Below are 25,231 nucleotides of genomic sequence, written 5' to 3'. Positions count from 1 at the left end.
CGCCAATTAGTCCCGTACTATCTCTTGTCCGGGGCTAAGGAGAAAACTGACCTTTTTACACTCGTATTTCTTAGCCCCGGACTTTCCAAACCACATGAATATTCATAATTACGCTGTGTACAGTATACGTACACGCACGCACCGGCAGCACTTGATTACCTCGTTTCTGATTGGTCAGTGAGGGTCGGACTTCGTCTCCGTCGCTTAGCCCAGGATTATTTTTTCGTTCTGTTTACACTCACTTGCTTGGCACCGCAATTGCGGTGCTAACCCCTGCTATTTTGCAGGGCCAGATAGTACCGTACTATCGGTGGGGCTAGCCCACTTTGGCAAAAACGAGTGTAAACAGAAAGTGGGCTAAGGATAGTCCCGTACCAACGGTGGGGCTAAGGCCCCCCCCCCCCCCCCCCTTAGCCCCACCGTTGGTCCGGGGCTAAGCAAAAATTTACAAGTGTAAAAAGCCCTAAAGTGGGCTAAGGATAGTCCCGTACCAACGGTGGGGCTAAGCCCCCCCCCCCCCCCCCCCTTAGCCCCACCGTTGGTCCGGGGCTAAGCAAAAATTTACAAGTGTAAAAAGCCCTTATGATCTTTGTCATAACCTACAGTGCAGGAGTGACGATGAGGATGATGATGATGATGATGTTGGTAGAGTGTAACCATGGCTTAGATGATACTCAGGATGATGATGATGACAATATTATCACCTTTTCCCCATTCCTATTGTCACAAACGATAGAGGTAGTAACTTGTGTCTCTGTTTTATCATGATTGTGAAAATGTTATTAGCTTCATTAACTGTAGAGTATATCTTGTACTTCTCCATATATCACACAGGTAAAGGACCGCCATTAATGCCTACATGCATGAAACGCACTTCCTCAATTTGCACTCTGACATTATGGGCCTTCCTGCCCCTACTAAAGTGATATGCTCTATGTGAATTAAAGTGATATGCTCTATGTGAAGAGTCCATTTGTATCAGACCTGTTGAAGGATGATGTAATTTCCCAGAAACTGTCAGAACTGTGATTTTTTTTTTCATATTTCGCAAACAAAAGTAGTTCGTCGTTTGCCTCGATATATTGTTTGCTTCAAAACAATTAACGTTTGACTACACCAGAAGTTCTATTTTTACGCAGTTGTGCTGTGAGACCAAAAGGTCGAAACTTAGTATGAAAACAAAACCAGTGGAGCCGGGCGGATATTTCCCTCAACGTCCGGTTCAAGGCTAACCTCTTCTCTGGTGCTCTTGTAACCAAAAACCTTCCTTCAAAACACACTATATTAATACCATCATATCCATTTAGAAGCTATCAATATCTTTGTAAGCCGAATGTTCATGAACATAGTTTTTTTTTTGATAAATTCGTAATATACACACTTTTGCTCAAAAACAAATTTGACGGCATGATTTATAGAGTATAAAGTAAAGATTAGGGATTGAGTGAATTTGATACGTGTCACATTCCCTTCCTTCATGTCATAAACTTATAAGTGTAACACTTCAGTGATGCAGTGAGCGTAGATTGGATATAAAAGTAGTTGGTATAATCATGATTAGAATATCCCAAGCTTTACAACATAATCATTAGCGTATTCCAAGGTCGACATACAGAAGTCATGACACACGACATTGTTTCCGGTTACCGCGACAGAAGGTTATAAACTATAGGCACCAGCATCTCATTAACATTGGTATATCATACGGAAGTACACAAACATGTTTTTCTTTCAGTTCTTGCAAGAAATTGTGTCTTCTTGATTAACACCTTACAGACACCCACCCCTCCCCCCACACACACAACAAACAAACAAACAAATACACAGACATGTGTTATTGTATGCATGCGAATATTGTGCGTGTACTTAATTATGTTAAGTATAATTATTTAACTTTATTATTTTTCTAGGAACCCACTGGATGATGGAGGTTGTTGGTCTCGTGCTTTCAAGAGGCGTGCCAGAAAAGATCGACCGATTAACACATACCAGTACTATAGAGATGATAAACACGGCACAGAAGTTCCCGAAAAACCGCGAGGAAGAACTGAAGAATCCCATGGATATGTCACCTTTCGCTGATGTGATTGCTAAGGCAACGTCACCAAGAGTCATCTCGACCCACCTTGCACATCAACTTTTGCCTCCAAAACTGGAGGAGAGAGCAAAAGTATGCAAGAGTTGATGGAAGTGATCAGTCACCCCCTATAATTCTCATAATGGAGGTCAACACTTCTTATACAGTTCGGCGTTTTTACGCTAGATACAAAAGAAAGTATTTTTAAGACTTGTACCAATACTGTCACACGAGAATAGTGGCGGATCTAGAAATTCCGTACGGGGGGGGGGGCGCAAAAATATTTCTGGTGCCACTTCCCAGTTTAATCAGCTGACAAGTTTATGTTCATGTTCATCTTAATGAGGATGCTAGTTGATTGCATATCGAATATTAAAAAGCCCTTGAATATTGCAGGTGATTAAAAGCGAACAAACAAACAAACAAACGAAGTCATGAACGTGTACCAATGTCACTAGGCTGTGAGAGGAAAAATTATTTTGTAGGGTGCTCGTGGTGCACGTATAATGCATGCAAAACGTTAACCCTCAACGAAAAACTTCTTAAATAAGATATAGGGAAGGAAAATGAATGTCACTGAAACGTTCATGGGCAAGACCTTATTCATTCTGCTTTGCAATCCTCATGTGACTGCTATGTTTCGCTTTGATTTTTTAAAGGTAATATACGTGGCTCGGAACCCTAAGGATTGTCTCAATTCTCTGTACCACATGCTCGCTACAGGACCACAGACTGTTGATATGCCCTGGGAGGTGCTACTGCATTCCTTCTTAGAGGACAGTAAGTCTGAAACAGTTTTGTCGTCACTTAGAAAAGATAATGAATACCAAATAGACATGTTGGGTTTTGTTTGTTTTGTTTTGTTTTGTTTGTTTGTTTGTTTGTTTGTTTGTTTGTTATTTTTGGGGTGCAAAGGTCATAAAACTAGTTGAAGAGATCAGTACCATTTTAAGAGGAAAGTTCTGAGAAATAAGTGTAGTACAGTACCTTAAATAACCATCAAAATAGGCGTCATATCTGCTTTGATGACGAGAGAACCCTATGATCACAAGTCCCTTTGAGCATGAACAGAATTAGAATGACAATAACATTGCAATATTTGCATTGGATGACCTTCTAAGAAACAATGTTAAGCACAATAGTGATCTCTTCTTTAGTGCAGTGCCATTGCGATCCTTTTACAAATGTCAATGTCGCATAATACCCAAATAGGTCAATGTAGGTATTGTGGGTAAAATGTAATCTTCTCCACAGACATGACAGATGTTCGCAGCGAGCGGGATTCATCTTCGGTACCTCGTAATTACTTGCCCAGTGTCCACTACACTTTCAAGTCGTAATGGGGTGAATTGCGGGAAAACAACTTTAGATATACGTGCAAGGCAACCTTATCAATTTGAGAGTTTGATTACTTCTTTCCCTACAATTTCTTTGACAGATGCGGCGTATGGACCTTGGCTAGATCACAACCTCCGGTTCTGGAATATCAGGGACAAAGAAAATGTTCTCTTCGTCTTCTACGAGGACATGAAGAAGGTACACGCATCAATAACTCTTGACTTATGTCCTATATAGCGGAATATCAATAAATAAAACTATTAGATATGGGTTTTGATTAGCTAAGAAGATCTGGTCACTGACTGCTACTATGGTGATTGCCACAGATTCTGAAAGCTTTTCAGGGATGACAACTTTCATGATACAGTGCCCTGCACTCATGAAAGGAACAAAGTCTTAATGTTTCTTCTGCTCTACACGTGTATACAAATATTCTATAAGGCAGCTTCGCCTACTTTTTTTTAATCTTAATTTGGAACAATTTTTTTATCTCAATTTTTAAAGATTGATCTCATTGAAAAGCGCTCAAGCAAATAGAAACACGGTTTCAATTGCTTTTTACAAACAAGAGCAAAATCATGCAGTCGTTTCACATGTACACGTGAATGTAACTTTAATCGTAGCAGTTTAAGATTATGAAATTCGGAGAATGGATGATGGAATTGCGTGTATCTTTCAAAGCAAGGAGACAAAATAGAACAGTGTTACAAACAATTTGTCCTTTACCCGTCCTCTGTATGTTGGCAAGGATCCGGTGACCAGTATACGACAGGTGGCCACCCACATCGGCGTAGATCTGACCGACAAGGAGCTCCAGAATGTCGTCGAGCACAGCTCGTTCAAGGGAATGAAGAAAACGTACACGACTAAAACGACCGAGGAGAAAGATACAAACAGGGACTTCTACAAAGTAGTCAACGCCTTCTCGTTCATGAACAAAGGTATGCTGTCTGGAGTTGAGATTTCGTGTTGTTCTTATGTGCCTTGTTTACGGGTAATCTTTTTGTTCTATCGTAGTTTGATACGTCACAAATGGCGGGAATATCTGGCGGTATTTCCGACTTTGCTACAGATTTTCCATACGTTGTTGCGATGGTGGATCTTCTGTTCATTATAGAGAGTACGATGGACAATTTGCGATTTAATCTACTGTACAGTCATTCTTATTAACAATGTGTTTCCCGTTTATTACAAACATGTGATGAGCTTAACACTAAGCTGTTTTGTTGATTACCTTGAAAGTCGAGGAAATGGAACCACCTCTCACCCTGAAAAAAAAGAAATAGAATAACTTATTTTTCACATCAGACAAGCAGATTGCTTGAGATGCGCCTGTCTAAAGGAATTTGACCCGTTCACAATTATAATTATGGGATATTCGTGATATATTAATGGGGGGGGGAGAATTAACGTTGAAATTCTAACTATAGTGTTTGTTATGAATGATATAATTTGAGTGATAGTTTCAATTTATTTTGATTAACCACTAAAATGTTATTATGTCATTATTGTCATGTCATTATTTACTGTGCTTTAAAGTACTTCCTTTATCGTGCAGTTGGTAATGTTCTTCTCATTGCAGGAGTTTCCGGTCAGTGGAAGAATCGCTTCACTGTGGCCCAGAATGAAATGTTCGACCAGTGGTTTAAGGAAAAGACAGCAGGACTGGACATCACATACCAGTTCAAATGATTGGGATCTTTTTGTCACAACTTCAAACCAATTCAGTGATAAGAAGATATGTATATACCGTATGTGTGGACTCGCCCATATTCTATTATGTTATACCGTATGTCCCCCCCCCCCAAAAAAAAAAATACAACGGGACCCTCCGCAATGATATCTTTAAAAATAGTGTATCAATCCAAATACAAATTCAGGGTATGAAACTATAACTTATTGCCCAGATCTTACAGAAAACCCCATTCGATTTGCTTCAGTGGTCAAAGAGAAATTAGGAATTTTGTAGAGGATGTCAAGAATCTCTTCCCTCCAAGTTCTGTCTATTGTATTCACACACAAAAGCATCGAAGTGCTAAACTTGGAAGAATCAGACTCATGACACGCTTTACAACAATCCGCATTTCTCTATGACCGCTTAAAGGGATCATACAGTTTTGGTTGAGACCTAATTTCAGGTTTCTAACATTTTTTTTTTGTAAGATAATGAGAAACCTCTTATGAAATATGAAAGAGCATGTAATTCTATGAGGAATTCAACGTTTATTTGATGAAAATTGGTTTTGAAATGGCTGAGATATCCAAAAAAGAGTGATTCTAATAAAGTGTGGGACCCATACTTTATTACGATCGCTTTGTTTTACTTTGTTTTTGGATGTTTCAGCCATTCCAAACCAGATTTTCATCAAATAAACTTTGAATTCCTCATAAAATGGTATGCTCTGTACTATATCATAAGTGTTTTCTTGGTATCTCGCAAAAAGTTGAAAGCCCAATTCTCATCTCCACCAATACTGTACCATCCTTTTAACCATATTGAATAGGGTTTTCGGCAAAATAGAGCTAAGATGTTATATTTTAAGACCCTAGAGTAGCATTTAGACAATTTAATCATATTGGGTGTTATCAGTGCGAAAATTTGATTGTAATTGTAATTGTTTGGGGGACATACTGTATACATGCATGATGATATCATTGTCATTGCAAATGTATGTTCTTGTATAATCTTATTTTTTCTTGAGCGCAAACTACATTGTATAATTATGTTATGCTCTATATGAGCAAAATTAAACATTTTTATTGTTATGAATATAGATGTATATATAGCTTATTATGTGTATGCACATATCACTACAGGGCTTTACATTAGCGTTGGGCCAGGGCCACTGAAAATTGATATCTGGCCTATAAATTTGATTAAAACGGATATTCTATGTTGCAACTTAGATTCAAAGTGGATTGTTACGTTCTTTCTTATTTCGACCATTACTATTATTGGGGGGGGGGGGGGGGGGTCGGGACCCCGAAATTTGAGATTTACAGAATTTACTAATTCATTCCCGATCCAAACGAGCCACCTGAGAAAAAGATTAGTCTCGAGCTCCGATAAATCTCTCTCTCTCTCTCTCTCTCTCTCTCTCTCTATATATATATATATATATATATGTATAGATGATATGTGATATATATATATATATACATATATATATATATACACACATATATATATATATATATATACATATATATAAGAACTTATAGGCGAAACCGTGTATGTATTTTTCAAGTTGATTAGAGACTTTAAAATTGTGCTATTTTTGTCTTTTGCATGTCATTCCAATGCTTGCCAATTTCATGTTATTTCGATAAATATTTTGTGGGAAGAAAGTCTTAATTCACTTGAAATGAATGAAATAAATGAAAACGCTTCGATCTCGATTTTCAATTTCAATTCATTTTCATATTTCTCAGTGAAAATACATCAAATATAACAAGATGAAATAATACTTGATGAAATAATATAGACTCTAAGTTCATCCTGGTAACAGTTTGTCTAAAGTAGCCTTCGTGTTTGAACGTGCTTGAATTGTTTCTGTAAAAAAAATGGACTCTGCTCTCCTGGTAACATCTGAAATATATGTACGCTGTATTTTTTTTTCTCCTATTGATCATGTACATGTAGTTTTCTACCATTGCTTTATCCCCATTTTGGATTAACCACTGTTCATTGGAACAGACAACGTCTTATCATCTCTGCAGTACTACACGTGAAATAAATGTTATTTTGATAATCTCATTCGATCTTTTGATTTCTTGCTTTCCGAATATTTGCGCATGAATCTGCATATTACACAACATAATGATAACATGTCGTTAACATCATTACATGCAAAAACATACAAAAAGGGGGGCAATTCAACACAGTTTGGCGTATGGAGAGTAAAAATTCGCTTAAAGCATAAAACTAATGAAATCTGAAAAAAGGCGGGTATATTCATTTGAATAAGAGACGAGTCCATGTGTGTGTGTATGTGTGTGTGTGTGTGTGTGTGCGTGTGTGCCGTTACGTGAACAAAATGATGTGATTCGCCTTTCTTGGACCGCAAATTATACCCCCCCCCCCCCCCCATACACACACACACACACCCCGGTCTGAGGACCTGTCTACGCCATTGCCTGACGTATTCTGAGGATGTTCTTACATACGACATAAACGAAACAATATACATCATCCAAAGATCAGTTGTTAATCGTCCCACACAAATCAATCTCTAACTATACTTACCTATGATTTTTTAAGGTCCTTTTATACTCCAGTAGTCACGATGGAGCAAGTTCTCCCTGAATCTGAATCTTTCAAAAGACTGCAAGACAACGATATGAACAAATAGAAACAAAAGTCAATATATTTTTCTCTATATTTTCAATACATTTTATATATAGGCCTAAAACTTTTAGCGGATTGTCCGATTCTCCTCAAATTCACTATTTTGTTTTACTGATATAATTATGCATTCACTCAATGCACACATGTGTCATATTCTATTTGACGAACTTGTCTTATGATTAAGTAAAACATGTTTTTGACATAATGGCTGTGTACAAACAAATGGAAAATGGAAAATTCATGAGGTTATGACGTCACAGCACACTCCTACAATCATCTCTTATCCATAAAGTGAAACTTAAACAGTTTGTAATGTTATTACATCATGTCTTGTCTTATTGCTGAAAACTCAGTACCGTTCTGTTTGTATGATCGGACTCTCACTCATAAAATTTTGTTTTATATAGAATGAAAAGGAATTGTCTCATAAGTGAAAGGGATCATGCCCAACTGGGATAGTAGAACTCGAATTCACGAGACGAAATTTGGATAAAGCCGCATAAAACCTTACTTTCGCTATTCGAATTCCATGCTTATCCTAAAGGCGTCACAAAATCTACACTAGGACTGACGTTTTGGCTTTAGACCAGAGAGAAACGAATTACAACCAAGTTCAGATAATTTGTGGAACAAATCCGTCAGATTATACCATGGCACATAACTCGCGCCAAACGTCACTGAGCAGAAAATTGAGTCACGTAATATATTCAGTTTATATACTTACGCCTGTAAATATTTATCATGAAAGTGAAAAAACAAACAAACAACATTCCAGTTACCTTGTGGGTGTACCAGGGAGATGTGGGGCGTCTTCATTCTCTTTCTGCTGTAGTGTAGTGTATCATACCTACCATAATGAGGCAATGGTCATTTTATATCTAATCGCATTACATCCATATCATTTTGCATGCGTAGCGGACGTACATGTATTCTGTTATTGACATGATGATCAGAGGGCATGTGATTTATCGAGGAGCTGACGTGTTTTTAGATGAAAATCTTATGGCTTGCTTTCCAAACAATCCTCAAGCAGAATAAAGTATACTTCCTATTGGTTTTAGACATGAACAGAATTTCAATCAAGCCCCAATATATCTTTTTGTTGTTTTTGTTGTTGTCATCTTGCTCTTTAAATTGCCCGTTAAGATGCTGCAAAAGAGATACGTTATACAGAACAACATAATTATCTAAACATTCAGAACATTTTTGTTATCCAACCAACCATAAAAATCCTTCCAAAGCAGCTTCTTTTACTCCCTTCTCAGGACGACTAATGATATGGATGAAGATGATGAAGATGATGATGATGACGAAATAATGTATAGGCTTACATAACAACCCCTGAAAGAGAGTCGAAAGTGATTTCGCATCGGGGTGCTATTTCACTGCATCATAGTGGAAATACGTTAACATAGTTTAAAATCAACTCTGGTCTGGCGATTAATGTATCCTGTAGCAAGTATGTACGTTTAAAAGTCCTATATTCCATTATTCAGGCTTTTGTGCCGGTGTTAGGGTGTTGGGAACGCTACTACACTGCAAAAAGTCCGGTGTTAAATAGTGAACACCGAGCTGGTATTAAATTTTCGGTGCTCATTTATGGTGTTAAATTAACACCTACGGGTGTCATTTCCAAATTTTAAACTGTTTTTTGAAGAGTTTCTTAGTAACTGCACTTCTTGTTGATTTTTAATTTAAACAAGACGATCAAGAATCTTATATTAAAATACTAGATTTTTGAAAAAATGTGAAAATAAATTTACACCAAAGTAACACCAGCTGGTGTGGTCCCTTATTGAAGCTGGACGGGTGTTAAACCATTGATATTAACACCAGCAAATATCAAATCAACACCATGTGGTGTCATTTTTGAATTAACACCAGTACAGTGTCAAAATAACACCAGATACAGTGTCAAATTAACACCACGAAGTGTCAGGTGAACACTTTTCAACACCATCACAGTGCATTTTTAACACCTGTGGGTGTGGTCCTTTATTGAAGTTTGATCGGTGTTCGATTTAACACCCGTGGTGTTGAATCTAACACCGATGTTTTTACAGTGTAGGGTCATGTACCTGGCTGGTGTGTATAAAGCGTATTTACAAATGAATGTGTGCGACTCGATGTGACTTTTATTTGAGAAAAAGATTACGATTGAAGGGACCAATGTCCCGAACATGGATAGTTCCCTAACAGAGCCCCTTCCCTCCCCCCCCCCCCCCCCCCCATGACATCCGGCAGGACGTCTGACCTTTGGAGCACACCGTCCTACAATTGTATTTTCATCTGCAGGTAAACACTCCAAGTCCGCGTTCGGGGTTTGTGTGTAGAAACCTAGGGATAGTCACTGCTCGTTGCACTTCGTCTTTGGAACTTCGATCGGAAGGGCTAACATCGAGCTGCCGAAGTGAGGAGAGATTCAAGAACAGATTGTCTGTCGAGAGGGACCAAATTACGTCTAACCCCTATAACTTTCGAATAGTAACAACAGTTGCAACCTGTTCTGATCTGCAATCAGCTTAAAAAGGTAGGCAGTTCATCTTGGGGAAGCAGAACCCTGTATCAAACAGATGTCAAAGACGGCGTACTTAACCACCAGCCTAATGCGTGCGTCGCAACTGGCCACATTTTTTTGCAACTTTCCTGTCTAACTTTCTTCTTCTTTTTTCAGGGAAGAAGAAGCTTTGATCAACCTTGTAGTCATGCTTTTGTGAACTCCTGCAAAGACTAAGTGATGTATGAGAGATGAGTGAAATCACGCATTTCTGAAATATTTTCAACCATTGATTGTTTTTGAAGTCATGGTTGGCAGAATTGAGCTGGTATGTTAATTTCATCCGTTTTAACCTTTTGTGTGCTTTGGGTATCAAGAATGACACTGGGAACGCCAGCATTGTAGATATACTGTCTTAAGTTCAAGCTGACACAGAAAGGATTAAGTTGCTTTGAAATTGGTCAATGGTGGACCAATAAACAGAAAGCATTGGTGGTAAAGTGTAGATCACCGTCGAAATTCCCGAATTTTCCTAAAGGTACTTTAGAAAAATATTCGAGAAGAGGACAGTTTCAACATGATATTTAAATTAATTTAATGAAAAGTGCCCAACATTGATTTTGGTTACAAAATTAGGAAACAAATTAAGATCATCAGTCATACAGTGATGAAGGATGTCAAAACGTTTCGGTATAGGGATCATGAGAGATTTCTTGCTAGAGTTGCCAGACTTTCTGCCTTGTAGAAAGTCAAATTTCACCAATATCTCTATGTTATCGTTTTTTCCCCTTTGTACATTGAAATCTTGTAAGATCATGTTGTAGAAATGGATCGAAATTGAAATTGATAAAGAAGTGGTCTCAGCTTTCCTCCACACTTTGTGGCGATTGGTATATGTTGCGTTCATGCAGGACTCTTTTAAGGTATAGGCCTATGTACATCGAGTTTGCGGGTTGATAGATATCACAAAATCCACTCAATGAGGCCTATTGATTTCTATGATTTTGAATCAAATTAACCCTCGTTCAACTTTTGCTAACAGATGACATCATGTAATGTTAGAATGTCATGATACATAAATACATGCCTTTTCCGATGTGTGTTTGTGATTAAATCCCCTTTGTTACTGAGTGCGAATTTTGTGTGTACTATGGTATTTCACTGCTTTGATGCGCCCTGATGTAGGCCCCTACGTTTGAAGGTTTCGCAAACATGGCGGAAAATGAACCGGCTCACATCAACGGAATGCACGTATACAAGGGGATCGTACTACCCAACGTCATTCTGGACTCCAGCGTAGATGCGTTGCCGAATTTTGAAGTTCGTCCGGATGACGTGTGGATTTGCACCTACCCTAAGACAGGTACGGACTGCAGGAATTCTACAGTATGTCCCAAAGAATTTACAATCAGATTTTCGCGTTGGTAACACCAAATATGATTAAACTGTCTAAATGCTACTTCAGGGTCTTAAAACATAAGATCTTCACTCTATTTTGCAGAAAACCCCATTCAATTTGGTTAAGCGGTCACAGAGAAATGTGGATTGTTGTAAAGCATGCCATGAGTCTGATTCTTCCAAGTGTAGCACTTCGATGTTCTTGTGTGTGAATACAATAGACAGAACTTGGAGGGAAGAGACTCCTGACATCCTCTACAAAATTCCTCATTTCTCTTTGACCACTGAAGCAAATCGAATGGGGTTTTCTGTAAGATGTGGGCAATGAGTTATAGTTTCATACCCTGAATTTTTATTTAGATTGATTAACTATTTTCAAATGTATTATTGGGGAGGGCACGGTTGTAATTTGTTTGGGGGACATACGGTATTGTCACACTTGTCTGATAAAACGTGTTGTACATGTGCGTTTAAGTGCGCATATATATATATTTATACATATATAAAATACTCCTTGACTACAAGCCCACTACTACTTGTACGAAAGCAAACAAAGAATGATACAAAGACAAGCAACAAAATATGCCATAGCGATAAAGACATGATTTGCTATGATAGCTTTATATCACATCATGACTCGATCAGAGGGAATCCATTCTTGAACATGTCAAGCATACACATACCCACGTACACGCTAAGCCCATTATTGTACATTTGTATACTCGTACAAACTTACATGCTGCAGGTATCACTGCTTAAATACAGAACGGGCCACCTTACACTTAGCACATGAAATGGTGGCACAGTTGTGTATAATCACTGTACACAAATTTCCAAGCAACGTTACAAGCAATCTACCATCTTCCTCTGGTATGCAGGAACACACTGGATGAATGAAATCGTTGGACTTATCCTGGCCCGGGGAGTACCTGAGAAAATAGACCGAACGCTGTCTACGAGCACTGTAGCCATGATAAACGTGGCCCAAAAGATGCCCAAGACACGGGCGGACGAGCTCCAGAATCCTCTGAACATGACGCCATTTTTGGATGTGGTTGCCAAGGCGAAATCTCCCCGCGTCATTCTGTCACACCTTCCCATCCAGATGCTGCCTACGAAACTTGAGGAGAAGGGAAAGGTCTGTATGTTTGTGCCCCCTGCCCCCCGCCCCCCTCGTTTGTGGATTACTAGAGCCTAATACTGGCGCTGTCCCCAATACGCGTAGACAACATGTATCAACGTTCATTCTTAGTATGATATGCTGTTTTGTTTGTCCATGAAACATGTGATTATGCCACTTGTTTTCTGCGTTTGTTTAAAATCAGTTTTGTAGTCGTCGGTCTCTAGAAGAATTTAGTTGGTTGTACATATTTGATCTAAGCACTCTGCATTGATGGACACAAACAATGTTTCTATACACAATGCTTATTTTCATGATATAAATTTCAACGAACAAAAAAAATCAGATAAAACAGTTTCAAATGTAATCTTTGTACTTTCCCAGGTTATTTACGTAGCCCGTAACCCGAAGGATATTCTCAACTCGATCTACAACATGATAGTGAAGGGGAAGATTGAGCCCCCTGGTGGTTTCTCATGGGAAATGGTCCTTGGAGCCTTCATGGAAGACAGTGGGTATCTGGTGCATCTTCATCAGTTCTTGGTCGTTTATGGCCTCGTTTTATTCCTAATGATCGTTAGTTCAGTGAAAGATTGATTCACTTTCCGGTAAAAATAGGCACCAAGGAGAAGTTAAGCTTAAAGGAATGGTATGGTTCTGGTTGACCTGTCCAAAAACAAAATGTTCCTAATAAAAGGTGGGTCCTACCATTTTTTAGGACCACTTTCTTTTCCTTCTTTTTTTTTTTTTTGGGGGGGGGGGATATCTCATGCATTTCAAAATCCATCTTCACCAAATAATCTTTGAAGTGCCCATTATACGGTTATATGCTCTTTAGTATTTCATAAAGTCGGTTTCTTACTATTTCACAAAAAGTTAAAACCTAAATCCCCAGTTCAACCAGAACTATACCATCCCATTAAAATCGTTAGACTCAGCATAATTCAGCGAAAATATATATGTCTATCTAGATGTAGATTATAGTAGATAATTATGACATGGTAATGGCATGTTATGGCTATTGTAATTATACATAAACTGTGCAAACTGAAATATGTACACATCTTCAATTCAATTCAGTTCAATTCAATTCAATTCAATTCAATTCAATTCAATTCAATTCAATTCAGTCTGTAAATTCTCGCATCTGGAAAGCGTCAGACAAGATTGATGGCATGTTGCTGCATTTCAAGTAATGGAATGTGGAATCTTTCTAGCATCAATATCAAATGTAATGAAATTCAATGAGAGTAAACTCTTGTGTGCTAACAATGGCTAAGATACCTCAATAAACGTGAGGCAACGCCAAGAAAGAATAAAACATGGAATAACGGTAAATGTGGATGAAGTTGGGGCATAGAATCAAACCTGTTTATCTACAATATGTTATTGGTAAAGCTTTCTCAAATATCAATAAGAACGTTTTCCCCAAGAGAATCAATTGTTGCCTGCAATAGCAAGAAATTGTAATAATACACACACACACACACACACACACTTTTGTATGTTATATAAAGTTATATAATCATCATGTATCCTTATATATTACATGATACGGTTTACATCCTTTAAATATTCTCTGAATAACCTTTGTTCGGAATAAATCAAAATCAATGAGTTGATGAAACCTACCCGTTCTTGTAATAATAACTCACAAAATTTGAGCATCGATGTTTTACCATTTTTTCCCTACATTGCTGTGTTTCACTTGTTAAGGTTTATTTCTTAATTTCATTTATCTATTTGTTGGTCATTCTTCTTCGCCTTTCGTGTAGAGGCATCGTTCGGGCCGTGGTTAGATCACAACCTGGGATTCTGGAAAGTCCGAGATAAAGACAACGTGCTCTTCCTCTTCTACGAGAATCTCAAAAAGGTATGATGATTCTGAAATCTGGTGCTGTAACGTTTAAAGAGGCAGATGATCTTAGTGGATAAGTTCCTAGTAATTCTTTCTTTTCCAGAAACGGCACAATGTGCTGAGTGGATATGACGTTCCCCTGCCGTTACCACTGACCTTGGGTAATTTAGGAAGGGTCATCATCATTGTTCCATTTTCCGGTGCTTGTTTGTTTATTGTTCGTTGTTTGTTTGTTGTTTGTTTGTGTGTTTGTTTGCGCCCTGTTCAAATGTAGGATTTTTCACTCGATGCATAAGCTGTGATTCCATCAGACCTCTATATACGTTCTCTCCGAGAGGCAGGAGTGTGTTTGTCTATTACTAGAGGGGATGGCATAAAAGCACTCAACAGGGTTCAGGCATGACTCATTAGATCTTAGAAACAATCCGTTTGATAGCAAGGAAAAAGCGTTTCATACCTTCACACAGTACCTGTTGGAGAAGGGTCACATGTGGGTGTGTGTATGGCATGGGGTGGGGTGATTATTCTTACAAACAAGCGCAATATACGAATATTCCACATCAATTGGTCGATATAGAATAACAATGAATTGCCCCTGGTTATTAACGTGCAGGGGAAAGGTTGTAGGTGTTACAAAAAGACATTTCCCACTTTTGATCCTTAATAGTTCAAAAACTATATCTCCGATAACACTATTGTTGATATGAGTAATAGCTGAATAGTGTACAATTAAGTTGGAGGTGATTTGAATATGAGAGCATGAATCAGTTTCGTAAAATTCATGATTGATTTTAAAGTTAAGTTCCAGATTTTGGTCAAATTTTAACCCTCTATACAAAATTGAACTTTACACAAGAACCAATGATATGTATGTGAGTGTGTGCTTACAATGACCCTGAACAATAGACATGAATACCACGAATACCACCTTTTCAGAGCTCTGCTGACTAGGCTTCTGGACTCTTGCTCCAAGGCACATGAATGCTTTATTAATAATTATACACTGTAGTTCATTATGGATTGCCCTTGGCACTTATAGTCTGAATTCATGGTAAAGGGTAAAATGCATGCACATGAAAAAAAAATAAGCACATGTTTTCATGTGCTTGCATATACTACATTTCTGGATGAAAAAAGACTAGCTGTGACAGTGGAATGCCAAGACGATTTTTCCCACCGAAATTGTGCTCTCCTTTAAAGCGTGTGTTTTTGTTGTTTTTTTTAAAGAGAGAAGCAACAGATAATCAGCGGCGATCAGAATGACGCACTAGTGGAAGCTTAGACAGAGCTTGCAATATGATATCAGAAGTAGCCCATTCTTGTACGAATATATACAGCATATAGGTATAACAGATCGTTTACATACTGTTACCCGCACGAGAGTTCGTGACAGCCTGTTATACTACAAATCTCACAGCTCTAATGGCGGCTATACTTGGCCTCAACGCCACAGTTTGTCTTGGGCAGTTGCGTGCCCCCAAATTTTTTTTTGAATATTGACTCAATGTGACAAGTAGTGTTTGCTTTCAAAACTCAAGTGCATCCTTCTAAATGAACTATATGACTGCAGCATACTGCCAAATACCCATACGCACAAACACGCTCACACCACACGCACATACACAAACACACACACAAAAGAGACAGACGATTTAACAAGTACTAGTATTTGATTATTCTTACAAACAAGCGCAATATCCGAATACTCCACATTGATTGGTCGATCAAGAATAACAATGAATTGCCACTGGTTATTAATTCATTTCTTATTTTACTTCCATCGCCAATACCTGGCCAACACAATTTGAATACAAAATCAATAAAATTCAGCGCATGTATTTGCATAATGGTACGCGGATATTCCAGTTGCTATTATTTTTGTACAACAGTCACACAACTCGAAATATTGAGTACAGTCACTATTATTGGTGCAGGCTCAACGTGAACATGCAAAGAGAAAAAGGCAAGAAAGGGGAAATAGTAATGGTAGGGAAATCAATTGTAACATCATTTTTGAAGCTGAGATTTGAAGGTAAGGGTTCTACGGTGTTTCTGACTAGTTTCGTGAACAGATTGTTATTCTTTGACCTGCCGACCTGAACGTTTCATAAAACACGGGATAAAAACAAGACCAGACGGAAAGGTTTCACGCACTTTATATACAGGCAATTAAAAATCAAGTGCTGAACACTGTGCCCGTTCTTCCTAAGAGTAAGATGAGATATAGTCTTTGATGTTGCAGACGCAAATATATAAAGTAGTGCAAAGTCCAAAGTCCATGAACCCGAAAGTGACTGTGCAGAAAACAATATCTTTCAATCAAAACATCCATATTTACCTACTAAAAGGTCTGTCGACCCTCAAGACTGCGAAAGCAAACTTTGAGAGCGTAAGATATACGCTTTGATATGGTTCCCTTATGCACGATATACATTCAGGCTTGAATAAATTCAATTCAATTCAAATGAATTTATTAGGAATTGTCTGCAGCAAATACATATTGCAAATGAAATACAGTCATTTCTTTTTATTTACAAGACATTAGAACATATAGTGTGTTTATCCGAATATAAAACTGAGATATACGTGTACAGACTAAAGAAAAGAATAAGGGAACACGTTAATTGGGAACCACTCGGGGAAAAAGTGAATCAAATGATCTGACTGAATTATGGCACATGTATTGGGCGTGTGAATGCAGAAGACTGTCGTCAAATAAGCATAGAGCTTGAAGATACGACAGCCTTGAAAAAGAAGAAAAGAAAACGGGCAAAACATACATCGTGTATACTTATCGAAAAGAAAAGAAAAAAACAAACAAACAATGACATTCTGACATCGCATTGCGACAGCAAAAATTGTAAAGACACTACATAATACAGAGAATGAGGTGAGTGACGTGAGTGCTGGTGCAAGTGAAAGAGCCCGGCAGGCGCGCGATACTATAGGTGCCTTTTACGATACGAAAACTTAAATATGTTTATTGAATAGTTTGATGTAAAGAGACTGGGGAGGATATCAAAACATTAAAATCAATCTATTTAGTTATTGGTTACAAAGGTCAGATATCAGATAATTCCCATAACTTGATATAATGTACTTTTTCATGTTTGCTTTACAAGAAAGAAGTGATGTGCATGCTTTAATTTGTTCGGGCAGAGAATTCCATATATCCGGTCCATGGTGTCGGATAGATCTATGAGCGACAAGTACCTTTGGGTTATTTAGATGATTGTCATTGCAATGACGAGTAGGATAGGAGTGTACTTTGCTATTTGAGATGAAACGGTATAAATGAAACGGTATGTTGAAGTGAAAAAGATATACTCTTGTATGTCAAAAAGATGAGGTCGGAGATATGTACCCGATTCTATCAAACATCCGGTACAAAACAGTAGCTCCAATATAATTACCAGGAGGCTACTGCCAGAGTGACGGGGCAAAAACCACGGCACATGGCAATCTTCAAGCATTTGGTACGACTGCTGGAAATCACAAAGTTCCCACGGTCGGTGGTTAAAGTTTTACACGGTGTACAAAAACAGCGATTTACACAAAGGCTGGTGACAACGGCATGGTATGATCAACACACGACATGGTGCCCATTCACACTTAGGCACTCCACGTTATGTGTTATAGGGATAACGTGAAGTAGGGAAAGGCTTTACGAGACAACGGAAATATTTGACAGAACATCTATTGGTGAGTAGTAATTTCTGATCAAATTCCGACAATTCTTTTTTTTTTTATTCAGTCTATCTACTCGTCGGCCGGAAAAAAGGTCCAAATTTTCTCGGATATACGCTGTGTGTTGCACAGGAGGCACAAAAGCTGCGCAATCCAGATGGTTATAATGATGGGAGTATGGTTGCAAAGGAAAATCATGGAGCTGAATATGTATGTTCTCAAGGCAGACTTAATTTGATGTTGTTGTTGTTTTATAGAAGAAAGAGAAAGAGAGAAAAATTGGGGCCCTATACATCAAATAATTTTGCCCCAGACAATCATACTAATGTAAAAATTTGACACGGCTATATTGGTGACTTGTGTTTAGTCCATGCCCTCGACTTGCGTCTCGACATTTGTTTGTTTGATCTATTTTTCTTCCAACACAATTTCATACATAAATTAAGATTATTTTCAGTAATATCACATGGAATATCAGTAAGCAGATTACAAGTACATGATTCAAAGAAGGAAAATCGATGTGTAAATTAATTTCATTAACAAAATATAACTCGTATTACCAAATTTCCAAATAATTATCTGAGAAATTGTGCGGAAGGACTGCCACTATAAGCAAAAGCTTGAGCACGTGGCAGCCACATTTCATACTGGCCTCAGTAGTATTTGAATTCCTTCGGACGAAACCTTCTACAACTTTTTTTTTTCCCCCATCGGAAGTCATCCTTAAAGGCACTATATACCATTTGCACATGAAAACAAAAACAGCTTTAGTGCTTCGATAGTTCTAAAATGTGAGTTAGGGATGAAAAAGTATAAACCTGCTAATCGTTATAATCAATAATCAATGCTAAGTTCTTTTAATATAAAAAAAAAATAACAATCGTTATTATAAAACTGTTTCTAGACTTAACCGTCTAGCAGTTATGATTTACAGAGTAAAACAGTGATATCTTCTTATAATTTAGGCTTCATTGCAAAATGCTCATATGATAGGATGTTCTGTGATACAGCTACCCTACACGTTATATGCATAAAAATGTGAATACTCGAACATTTTTTATCACTGCTCCCAATGGTAAACAATACATTGAAAGGGAAAATCCAGTGCAGTTGAAAGTTAGTCTGAAAAAGAGTTCAGTTTTCTGAGCACATCAATGAAAAGTTGATCAGAATCGAATGAAAAATAAGGAATTATGACATTTTGAAGTTGTTTCACTTTTCAGAAAAAGACTTCTTAAACAGCCAATATGAATATGCAAATAGTGAAGTGATGATGTTATCCCCTCACAGCTTGCCATATAATTCATACACAAAATTTTGAAACTTCCAGGTTTTCATTCAAACGCAATTGCGCCCCAAGCTCAAAATTCTGATATATTATAGAGATACTGATACTAATCATTCAGGCGCGGTGGAGCACCCCAATTTGCATCTCATTATCGCCCCGTTCTATTTGAATTTCCAACGGGCATCCACGGCTGCCCGAAACTGTGTGCATGAAAAAGTCAAATCTTTACCTTCTCCTTGTGCCGCTATGCGTGCCGCTAGTAAACTCAAACTTCCCACACTCAATTTTTAAAAACCTTCCTTTTGATGAAAAAATTATGAAATTTGCTGCACTAGAACTTGAGATATTAAAGCGTTTTGAAAATCACCTCTCGCAAAACATGCTCTCTGTTTTTTTTTTTTTTCTGACCGGGCTCCAATGTGTCCGAAATTCGCAACATAAGTTCATCAGGCTTCAATCCATATATGGTGAAAGTTTTCGCTTGGTTCCACCTGTATTTTTGGAGAAATGAACTTGTTTCTACAGGGTTTGGAATAGAAAATTTTAGTCAGCGAAACATTAGAAAATGACGTCATTTCTTTTCCCGCAATATCGCGTATGCGTGGTACGTGAGATTCAGGATCTCGTGCTCATTGTTGGTTTACATGTGACACAGTCAATTTTGCCAGCTGGGTTTCTCGTGTTGTGTGATTTGGTAAGTAGGAAGTTTGATGAAATTTCATTCGTGATAATCATATTTGAATGTTTTATTTCTTACAAACATCTTAATGTTTCGTTTAAATGAGTAAAATAATCAGAATAATGTAACGGTCTGACATGATGTGGTTTTGATCGGACTCTGCGGCGCGTCTCTGTCGAGGCCGAGCTCGAGGTTCGGCCCGGCCAGCCCGGGCGGTGGACCTTAGCAGTTTTAAAGCTGAGCGGAGCCTGTGATTGTGTTTGTGAATGTGTGAGGCCCGTGTGTGAAGCTTTTTAGATTAACATGTCAGCTCAGTTCAGTCTGCATTTTTCTACTTTCTCCTGTTTTTGTTTCTCTTAAAATATCTCCTTCGTAGAAGGTGAGAAATTACATTTATTCAATCAAATAAAAGTGCAGTGGCTGAGTGTCGCACGGCGGTGACTGCTGAGCTGCTGCCGCGCACGCTGCATGCAGCAATGCGTTGTGTGTGCTGTGACATGCAACGCTACAGTGACGCGATTATATATACATGGGACCGACCTGTACGCTTTGCGTTCGTGTCATTTTTGACATCACCTTCTGTTTTTTTCTGACACAACCATGGCCGGGAATATTACGGTATGAAATTTTAAATGCAAGCAGATAAATAAATTTCGGTGTACTTTGTTCGAATGACGCTTTGGTTCCGCAATCACACTTCGTGAATTTTAGGATGATTTCGAGGCATATTTTTGGTAATTTTGCTCGCCATGTTTTCGCTAAAATTTCACATTTTATCATTGTCAAATCCTTTAATATGTTATATGTGCATATTCGGACATGTTTTCAAATTCAAACTAACTCAATTTTAGTCCGAAAATAGGTTTCCTTAAATTGTTATTAGCTTGAGAAGTTGTTTACTTTTTCACAACTACGCGAGTACATGTTGTTTACTTTATGCAAATGAGGCTCGGCTGCCGATGGATTTCTGAGAGATAATTGGGGTGCTCCACCGCGCCTGCATTATTCTGAAGTTACTCAACCAGGAATAAGATCATGTTTTACACTAATGACAGAAACATTGAATTTCGTCAGTTTTTTCACACGATCAATGGGAAATTGTGAGGTGATGACATAATCAGCTAACCCATTTGTATATTCATACCAAATGTGCGAGAACTGTTCTGCAGAAATTAACGAAACCTCACAATTTCACAACTTCCTCGGTTTTCATCCGATTTTGATCAAAATTTCACTGCTGTACTCGTAAGATTTTACCCTTTCTTATCAGTCTAACTTACAACTGGTTTGGAATCATCTTCTTAACATCCGATTCCCTTATAATCTAGGCATCCAGAAAATGATGTTAAAAGTGTGCTTGGCCGGAGTATAAGATTTTAAACAGAAACAACGCATCAAGTAATTATTCAAAATGGAATTGTTTGAATTTCACGATAAAATTTTGACTGCTCATTGGGTATTTATCCTGGCATCAGAATCCCGTAGAGGGCGTACGGCAGGTGGCAGCCCACATTGGCGTTGACCTGACTGATGACGAGGTGCAGAAAGTTGTCGAGTGCAGCTCGTTCAAGGGAATGAGTAAGACGTACACAACGCGTAAGACGGACGAAAAAGCAGCCGATAAGGACTTCCACGATGTGGTGAACTCAATCCCCTTCATGAACAAAGGTATAAATCAATAGCTTGAGATGTGTTCTGGGATCAAGCAGAGTTCTTATATTGCTTGCATATTCTCTTTATTGAGTTGATACTAACAAAATGTACTCTAATCTGTCACATGATTGTATAGTGTGTACTTATCAAGAAGAGAAGAGAGAAGAGTTCGTGAAAGAGAGTTAGAGAGAGAGAGAGAGATGGAGGGAGAGAGGGAGAGAAGGAGAGACAGAGAGACAGACAGACAGCCTCCGGCCCGAGAAGTAATGTACTTTTATGTAGAATAAAATACAACAGATAAATAATATTCCTAACCAATCCGCATTTCAATAAATTTTGAAAATCAATGACAACAATGCTCGGTTTTGTTTTTGTTGTTGTTGTTTTGTTGTTGTTGCTGGTTTGTTTGTTTGTTTGTTTGTTTTGTTTTTGTGTTCATATTTGGGTTTTTGTTTTTTCACATAGGCATTTCCGGTCAGTGGAAAGAGCGCTTCACCGTGGCCCAAAACGAAATGTTTGACAAGTGGTACGAAGAGAAAATGAAAGGAGTCGACCTCACTTTCGAGTTTGAATAAATATCGTCCGGGTATTTGCAGCAATTTGACATTGGTATCTACGACGCCAACATCAGATTGATCTGTTTTACATGCTGAACCCAAAAGAATGTGGTTTCTATGTTGTCAATGTAGTTTTCTTTCAAATCCACGTTTCCATCTTTGCAGCTTTACATCATCACACTGACAAAACCACAAAAACCTTAGTTTCTTATACAAATACAAATACAAATACAAATATTACATAAACACAGAAGAGGTGTAACCTTTACCTGAATGTACGGCTGTCTCGATGTGAATATGATAATACTGCATGATATTTCCAGTGTGTCATACAGCCAAACAATCAAACAGAAAAACAAACAAGCAAAAACCTTAAAATTACAACACTATGCAGTCAGTTCACAGCTGGCCACTAGACTGGAGTGAGTTTCCGTTGAAAATTATCTTTTTTTTTTCAATGTTTGAACCACGAAATTGTTTTGATAATTTCAATCCATGCCAACCATGTTAATATAAGAAAGCTGCCATTAAGTTTCACGTTGTAGTAAGTATACAGCCACGCAAGCCCACAAAGTTTCATGTACTGGCATTGCATTTTGATTGTAAATCACTTTATACTCTAGTTAGTTGTATTGTTTGAAAGGTATTACTCAGGTCAGGGACTTCGTGGATTATGCAGGAATTGCCAAATTGGCAAACCATGAGAGACCCTCTCATTTTCATACCAGAGACAATTAGCAGGTGTCTTGTCCAAAATTAACGGCACTGACAATTACAAAATTTACGAACTTACAAACTATTGTAGGCGTTCAATGTGGGGACAAAATGCTACCAGCAGGGCACCTGCTATGTACCAAACGCATACCAAACTACTACAACTACATTGCATATCATAATTATTTGTAATAAAGACACGTGGATGGTGTTGGCTATAAAAATGTGACAAACAAACACTGTATTGTGTAGCAGCACTTTAATTGGGCATTCCAAACGATTTTCATAATTCAACATCGTGTAGTACATAAATCGACAGCTCCATGTATAGATTTGTGAAATTTATCGTGGTCCTTGAGCATAGAAACCAATAAACAAACTGAAAATATTATACAAATTACACTGGAGAGTGTTGATGACATCAGAGCCTCACATATTTCAGAAATGTAGCAGTGTAATTCAATTACAACATCGCTTGCTCAACAAGCTCACCTGTGAAGAATCTATGCATGCCTTCTTATTTTGTTCTGCTTCCTTAAGCCCAAACTCATGCATTCTTATGATGAGGCTGCCATGTTATCATCCTTGTTCATCGCAATTTGTTATAAATGTTGAAAACATTCTCATTCCTCATCCCAATCGTTATATATTCTGAAACTTTGTAGTCAGTTTAACTAATTTATGATTGTTTAATTGTAAAAATCTGAAATCATCTGGAGGTTCCCTTTACGTTTGTTTATATTATTGGATTAAGATGGAATCCCATTTACTTTGTTCAATTTTCCACTAATAAATAATATTCATTATAAAAGTAGGGGAAAAAATCCCAGTTACCCTTGTGGGTGTACCAGGGAGATGTGGGGATGTCTGCATTCTCTTTCTGGCGTAGTATCGTGTATGATACCTATCAATGCAATGATAGGCAATGGTCATTTTATATCGAATGGCATTACACCCATTATCATTTTGCATGCGTAGCGCATGTATTCTGTTATTTACATGATGATCAGAGTGCATGGGACATATCGAGAGGCCGAGGTGTTTTAGATGCAAATCGTATGACTTGCTTTCCAGGCGATCCTCAAACAGAATAAAGTATGTTCCCTGTTGGTTTTAGACATGAACAGAATTTCAATCAAGCCCCCATGAATCTTTTTGTTGTTTTTTGTTGTTGTCATCTTGCTCTTTAAATTGCCCGTGAAGATGCTGCAAAAGAGATACGTCAGACAGAACAACATATTTCAGAACATCTTTGTTATCCAACCAAACATTATAAAACCTTCCAATGCAGCTTCTTCTGCTCCCTCTACAGACGACTAGTGATATGGATGAAGAAGAAGAAGAAGATGATGATGATGATGATGATGATGATAATGATAATGACGAAATAATTGTATAGGCTTACATAACAACCCCTGAAAGACAGTCGAAAGTGATTTCGCATATATCACTGCATCATTCGTTAACATAGCTTAAAAATAAACCCTGGTCTGGCAATAAATGTATCCTTTTACCAAGTGTATACGTTTAAAAGTCCTATAGTCTATTATTAGGGCTTATGCGAATGCCAAAATGCAAGGTAACGCATGATGGGAACGCAACTAGGGTCATGAGCAAGTTGACTCGGCTGTAGAAAGAGTGAACAGTGTGTATAAAAAGCGTATCTATATATGAATGTGTTCTACTCGATGTTATTCTTATTTGAGAAAAAGATTACGATTGACATGATTGGAGGGACCAATGTTCCGAGCATGGATGGAATAGTTCTATAGCAGTGCTTTGACTTTCGGCAGGACGTCTGACCAGGGAGGTGGAAGAAAGAGGTCTTTCTTCCACCTCCCTGGTCTGACCTTTGGAACACACCGGCCTATTTGCATCTGCAGGTAAACACTCCAAGTCCGCGTTCGTGATTTCTTTGCGTGTGTGTGTGTGTGTGTGCGTGTGTGTGTGTGTGTGTGTATGTGTGTGTGTGTATGTGTGTATGTGCGTGTGTGTGTGAGTGTGTGTGGGGGGGTGT

The 25,231-nt window shown here is 38.1% G+C and overlaps 1 protein-coding gene across 1 annotated transcript in view; it reads left to right on the top strand.

Annotated features, from left to right (window-relative positions):
* Positions 1 to 24,559, top strand: part of LOC139732229 (uncharacterized) — a 41,299-nt gene extending 16,740 nt beyond the window's left edge. Inside the window, exons 9-19 of the mRNA XM_071643106.1 lie at positions 1,911 to 2,170; positions 2,737 to 2,857; positions 3,516 to 3,613; positions 4,164 to 4,356; positions 4,998 to 5,104; positions 11,446 to 11,623; positions 12,537 to 12,796; positions 13,163 to 13,289; positions 14,554 to 14,651; positions 21,766 to 21,958; positions 22,409 to 24,559. Coding sequence (XP_071499207.1) covers positions 1,911 to 2,170; positions 2,737 to 2,857; positions 3,516 to 3,613; positions 4,164 to 4,356; positions 4,998 to 5,104; positions 11,446 to 11,623; positions 12,537 to 12,796; positions 13,163 to 13,289; positions 14,554 to 14,651; positions 21,766 to 21,958; positions 22,409 to 22,518 — 1,745 coding nt within the window. The 3' untranslated portion in view covers positions 22,519 to 24,559. The remainder of the gene's footprint in view (positions 1 to 1,910; positions 2,171 to 2,736; positions 2,858 to 3,515; positions 3,614 to 4,163; positions 4,357 to 4,997; positions 5,105 to 11,445; positions 11,624 to 12,536; positions 12,797 to 13,162; positions 13,290 to 14,553; positions 14,652 to 21,765; positions 21,959 to 22,408) is intronic.
* The last annotated feature ends 672 nt before the right edge of the window (positions 24,560 to 25,231 follow it).

Source organism: Diadema antillarum, unplaced genomic scaffold, assembly GCF_040938485.1.
Source record: "Diadema antillarum isolate AM-2024a unplaced genomic scaffold, OU_Dant_1.0 seq00000406_RagTag, whole genome shotgun sequence".
Taxonomy (NCBI): Eukaryota; Metazoa; Echinodermata; class Echinoidea; order Diadematoida; family Diadematidae; genus Diadema; species Diadema antillarum.
Note: the sequence above shows the minus strand (reverse complement) of the source record. Positions and strands in the feature narration are given on the sequence as shown.